This window comes from Papaver somniferum, chromosome 4, assembly GCF_003573695.1.
Source record: "Papaver somniferum cultivar HN1 chromosome 4, ASM357369v1, whole genome shotgun sequence".
NCBI classification, from domain to species: domain Eukaryota; kingdom Viridiplantae; phylum Streptophyta; class Magnoliopsida; order Ranunculales; family Papaveraceae; genus Papaver; species Papaver somniferum.
The window spans coordinates 159,545,770-159,551,953 of NC_039361.1; the positions used below are offsets into that span (position 1 = coordinate 159,545,770).

Genomic DNA, 6,184 nt, shown 5'->3' on the forward strand with positions numbered 1-6,184 from the left:
GCATTCACCCATTCATTTTACTCAGCACCAAATTTAGCAAAGAGTACTCATTCTTCCTTCAGAGAAACATAATTCAAAAAGATCATGTACCTAAAAGATATAATTCTAACTTACTAACAAAAAAGAACCATAAAAGTAGCATGACTGACAACAGAAAAAAGAAAGATACTTCAGACTGGAGTATTACTAATCTAGTCGACAACGATTAAATCCTACAACAGGCACAATTAGCATACTTCAAATGCGGATGATTGCGTTCCTCACAATCGACTCCAGCCCTTGTTTGCAAGGCTTAAGCATTCATCGTCATTCGAACAAGAAATGTATTATTTTACATCCTCCAAACATTTTTGCAGGTAATTAACATAGAGCATATAAACCAATAGCAGTTAATACAACATGATCACAATTCAGACAATTGAAAATTATTCTTCACAATTTCTAAGAAAACCAAAATCAAAAGGGGGCTAAAGCTGCTTCTACTTCTACTCATCATCTTCATCTTCTTACTGCAATATCAGAAAACTAAAAATAGAAAACACGTCAATAAATTCAAATGACTTCAAACAAATAATGAAATTTTACTCTTAAAGGTTTCAAAGAACAAACCTCTCCATCACTCTTCTTCATCATCATAATCATTCACTTCCAATTTTGATTTCTCGTATTAATCTTCATATATCCTCAGCCTCTGCTTCAGATTCTACTCAACCCCCTACAGAACCACCTCCCTCAGAAGCTGTTGAAGCTCATGATGCAACTGTTGTTACTACAGAACCTCCACCAGCTGAAAATTCACCACCACCAGAGCTTTAGAAAGACCAACAACCTCCTGCAAACCCAACTCCACCATAGAATACCAAACCTTAGATGCCAACACCACCACCAGCAACACAAAAGCATAGAAAACCAAAAATAAAAATCAGATCAGTAAGTACATATATCCACAGATCTAAACCCCAAATCAGCAAAAAATAAAGTAGTTGCTTCAATCTCCAGCTACTGCTCAACCCATTCTCAGTTCAGCCTTCCCAGCACTCACTTCAGCTCTGCAACATCAACTTCTCAACATCACAACTAGTACCAGTTGAACCCTTACCAATCTCAATTCCAGACCACCTGAAATGCCATGGCGTGACTGCACTCAGTTCAACCATCAACTTCAGTTCAGTTCAGCTCAGCTCATCCCACACAGTAATTCAGTTCCATTCACTCTTCCATAACTCAATTTCCCATTCAAGAATTTCACCTGCAATTGCTTCTTTCCATACTGCACATAGCACAATCTCAATTCTCAACTGCAACCCTAGCCACTGTATTTCAGAAGCTCCATAATCCATCGCTCCATTCACTGCAGAATCCATCAGATACAACACAACACAACACAACACAATACCCATTATTCATCACTGGTTGTCTCCAAAACTGAGTTGCAGATGCAAACCATCTTCTCAATTCAAACCAGATTCTTATCCACCATCAGAATTCATCTTCTACAGCTACAGTATCATACAACCTCCTACCAGAACTCTACTTCTCATCTTCTCGGACTCATCAACACAACAATCATCAATTCTATCTCCACTTTCTGTAGCTTTTAGAGCAGCTGCAACTTCAATACTTGAACCCTACTTCGTTTCCAATGGATTCTAATTAAGAGTACAGACTTCAAATGACACTCTCACAAGAGATTAGGGTTTATATTGCAGAATACTAAAAATCTAAAATACTTCAAATCACAACAGAAAAGGGAATAACAAACCTCAGATCTGAAGCGCTTCACTTGATCAATCCGATTAAGATAAGCTTACCTGAGGGTGGAGAGAGGCTTACGCAGGTGACAGTGAAACCCTAAAATAAGATGATGAAAGAGTTCCAACTATGAACTCTCATAAACAACCTGAAATCAGATGAGGAAACCCTAAAATTTGATTAACAAACTGGACAACAAACCCTAGAATCTGATTAACAAACTGAAACCTAAAATCGGAAAAACTTAACAAGAATTGTCCTCTTTTCTCAGTTTTAGGGAAATGAATAAGAGAAAACGTCTCTCGAATTCTTCACCTCTTGAATCAGCGTTGTTCTTCTCGTGCAGTTCCATTGTTGCTGCTGGTGATGATGGTGGTGGGAGAAGGAGGCGGAAGAAAGAAGAAATCAGAGAAGAAGAAGAAAAGGTCGAAGGGTATGTTTGGCTTTTTTAAAAGTAACAAAAACTAAATTTACACATTATTATTTGGCTTGGGGTTTTTGTCCCAGTTTTATTTGAAACGGTTTTTATTTGGTAGAAATAATATGACCGGTTTTTTGTTATCACTAGTTTGTTCACCTAGGGGTTTTGTCACTAGTTCTGTTATATAATTGACAAATACAACTTAAGAAGAAAAACTTACCGATGTGGGATTAAAAAGTTTATATAATTTCTTAAAATTATTAAAAATTGGAAACTCCACAATGTGGGACTAAAAAGTTTCATTCACAAAAGAAAACAATAAATTATATTTTTTTATTAAAATTTTAAAAAATTATTTTTTTATTAATCGTTTTCCAACAACTATTTGAGAGAAGAGAGAAAGAGGTTTTCTTTCTTTGTATACTTGGAAAATCAAATTTTCTGTTAAAATGCAGAATGCAAGAGGAGCAACAAAAATAATATTGATATTTTATGAAACCAATTTTAATAATAGGTGAAAGAGAATAACATGCACCACTTAAAGGTCGTTTTAGAAAGTTCCCCTTCGGACCTCGGAATCGAGCTTCTTGTTTTGCAATTGTGCAATGCAAGGCAGCCGTCGGATTGGATGAAGTAGACTGTATATGGTGAATTAAGGTCTACTGGTTGAGGAATGATTGTATGAAATTTATACTTACTTCTCTATTAAAGATATTTCCAAAGGAACTAACTAACAAATTTGGACTTGAATACTCCGACCTATGTAAGGCTATAAATGGCAGTAAAATTGTTTCATTTTTTTTTAATATAATAAATGAAGGCAAGGGTCGTGTTGAATGAAGCCCCGAAAATTAAATGTCAGTCTCATTCTTCCCCGACAGAGAATAAATGTACCGTGCACGTTGGAACCAAATTAATAAAACACTCTTATCTGTTTAAAATAAATGATATTGTTTAATTTAAATGAAGAAATGGCTTATTTTTATTCTATTTTTATGAAAAATAAAATAAAATAAAATGAAAACGTCACTTTTATTGAAACAAAAGGTAGAATATGCCTCTGAAAAAACCCCAGCCGGTCACTGATAGCATGAATTATGTTGACTTTCTGTCAACGGACGTGAACATAATAATTATATACTGTAATTTATTTATTTTTGAACCCGATCCTTATATGTACTACTACTCTTTGCCACTACAATTCATTCATTACCAAAACCCTGAAATCTCTGATAATCATGAAGATTGAGAGAATTGCATCAAACTTTAGTGTAGAAGCCATTCTTGACCTAAATGATGAAGATATTCAAGTTCTTTCTCATGGAGCATTTTCCGATAAAAATCCAAACAAATCCATGGCATCTGCTTGGATAAATGATGATGGTACATATGAGATTTCTGCAAATTCTGAGTCAGGAGAGTTTGTTTCTGCTTATGGTTATCAATCCGGAGAGTCTATTCAAGTTTATGCTCAATCTGGCTTTGAGAAACAAGTAGAAGCATGTGCTGATGATGCTGATACTAATCTCCAACAACAAGCTGAAACTATTGCTGGTGCTGATAAAGAAGAACAAGAAGTAGAAAAAGATGATGGAAAACAATCTTTTGAACAACAAGAACCTCTTACTGGTGCTCGTAAAGAAGAAGTAGAAGAGAAAGAAAAAGTTGTTGATGATGCAGAAAAAGAAGAAGAAGCTGCCAGGGGACATGAAGTTCAAGAAAACCCTAGAGTTGAAGAGCATGTGGTAACAAAAATTGAGCCGACCAAAACACAAATCAAGTCATCCCCACCCATTTCCACATTCAACCCTTTTGATGCTATTGGAGTAAGTATTTTAGGTTACTGATTGTTGATTTTTTTTTTTTTTTGTTGTTGTTGATTGATCGATTGTTAATTTCTTTAAAATCTGTTGTTGGGTTCTTATGTTTTGTTTTATAGAAGGAGGTTAGTGATGTTGATGTTGATGACGATGATGATGAGGAGGAGGAGGACGAAAACAATTGTGATGATTAATGTGGAGGCAGTAACTAATCAACCAACTGTTTAGGTATAATAATTTCTTTTGCTCTCGATACTGTGTGGTATAATAATTGCATTGCTCTGTGTAACTAATCAACCAACCGCTTAGGTATAATAATTGCATTGCTCTGTGTTATATGTTTGAGCCTAGTCTTTTTTATACGGCTTTAACTTGTCATTCATGAAAAATTGAACTGCAGTGTTTGCAGGTTTGTTGATCCACTTGCTTGTTATAACTATTAGTGTAGATTTTGTTGCTTAGGAATGATTATTAGGTTCATAGGGTTTTCTCATTACCTGCAAAAGCGCACAAGGTGGCTTCACGAAAGATGTTCAGGAAGTAGTTTTGATTTCTTTCTAAACAAAGCTCGAATTTGACCCAGCTGACTTGTGAATCTGTGGTTCGGTTCAAAACAATATTTTCATGTTATGAAGACACTAATAATCTTATATTGCTACTGAGACTGATATGACCGAAGGCCCTAAATGATCCATGATTGCTTTACTTTCAGAATTGTGTCCTATGTTATTTTTGATGAAATTGTATCTAAACACTCTCGTTTCCTGGATCTCTAATCTTATCCTAATCAATGTTTAACAAGCTTTTCCATTTCTATTGTCTTGTTAAAGAATATCTTCTCTTTGCCTGTTTATTACCTTTTGAAGTCTTGCTATTTATCTGGCAACTTAGGAATATCCTCTGGGAGGGTCCATTCTTGTGACTACTTTTGACGGAGTTCTTACCATCTGGTTTGTGATAGGATTTGGTATTATAATTTAGGAAGGTTTTGCGCAAATACACCTTGTAAACACGATAAAAAACTAAGTAGGTTTCATGGGCTCCTGACCTAGCCCTCTACGGTAACTTTACTAACAACAAGATCCCCTAGTTGCTGACTTTATTCCAGCTCATGAGGGTTTCTTCAGCAGTTGATTGGTAATCCAACTCATTGCTTTGTTAATTTTATAAGCTTCAGACTTGAAACACCGAGACCACCTCTATGTTTTGGAGCACAAACCATTTTCCTCATTTTCTTTTCAAGTTGATTAATAACAGAAACACGAGCTTTAAACAATGAGAAGTAGTACATGGGAATACTGTGTGCATAGTTGCACTGCTATGTGATGTATCTGACAATATTCTGGACTTCATAAATAAATTAGCTAATAGCCACTGCTTTGTTATTTATGTTCTGATATATATATAATAATTCTTGCAGGTGCAATATACTGTTAGCTCTGAAACTGACGTATCTGCTGAGACTACTAATCAAGCCATGGTTGCTACAACTATATCATGCCCGTGATGAATGATGAACATGGTAGACTTTAGAATGGTTTTTAAACGATAGTTCTAATTCACATCCATTTAGCTTGCCAGTTTTTTTTGAAGCATTTTAGCTTGCCAGTTCCATGTTTTGTGATATGATTTGCTATGCTGCATCCGTCAAAATATTTGTATCCATTTAGCTTGCCAGTTTTCAATTACCATATTTATATTTAAATATCATATAAGAGTAAGAATAAAACCACCAACCTAAAGACACCAACAACTAGCTAAATTAAGCAAATACCATAACAATTATGTGCTACTGAACATGCACAAGGCTCTCCACCAGAGTTGAAACCGTGGAGATTGCGGGATAGTACTCGTCCTTACTGATGAAAATCTTCTTGCAAGACTTGGTTTTCCAATTGTAAAAATGGCACGTGAGTTCATGATCATCGTAGGATTCTATGACTATCAAGTCCGTCCCTGCAACTGAATGGAAACTGATATCCCGATCGGCGCTCCATAAATAAGGTAGTTCAATAGTAACTTCGTTCCAATTACGGTTACTGCTACTACTCGTGCTAGTTTTCTTCTCGTTGTTGTTCCCATGAACATCATCAAATACCCATAGCGTGGCAGTGGAATCACTCATTTTGCTGACCAGAGCTAAGCAGCCTTCCAGTTCTATTAAATAATTAGGACTAGTGCCGTTCCTGTA

The 6,184-nt window shown here is 35.6% G+C and overlaps 1 protein-coding gene across 2 annotated transcripts; it reads left to right on the forward strand.

Annotated features, from left to right (window-relative positions):
• Positions 1-3,379: 3,379 nt before the first annotated feature.
• LOC113274427 (serrate RNA effector molecule homolog) lies at positions 3,380-5,667 on the forward strand. Of its 2 annotated transcripts, none has more exons than XM_026523819.1 (3): positions 3,380-3,999; positions 4,113-4,221; positions 5,414-5,667. In XM_026523819.1, the coding sequence occupies exons 1-2, from the start codon at positions 3,412-3,414 to the stop codon at positions 4,185-4,187; spliced, it is 663 nt and encodes a 220-aa protein (XP_026379604.1). In that variant the 5' UTR covers positions 3,380-3,411; the 3' UTR covers positions 4,188-4,221; positions 5,414-5,667. The 2 variants fall into 2 exon arrangements, with proteins under 2 accessions (XP_026379604.1, XP_026379605.1); XM_026523820.1 differs by having other exon boundaries at positions 4,116-4,221.
• Positions 5,668-6,184: the final 517 nt, after the last annotated feature.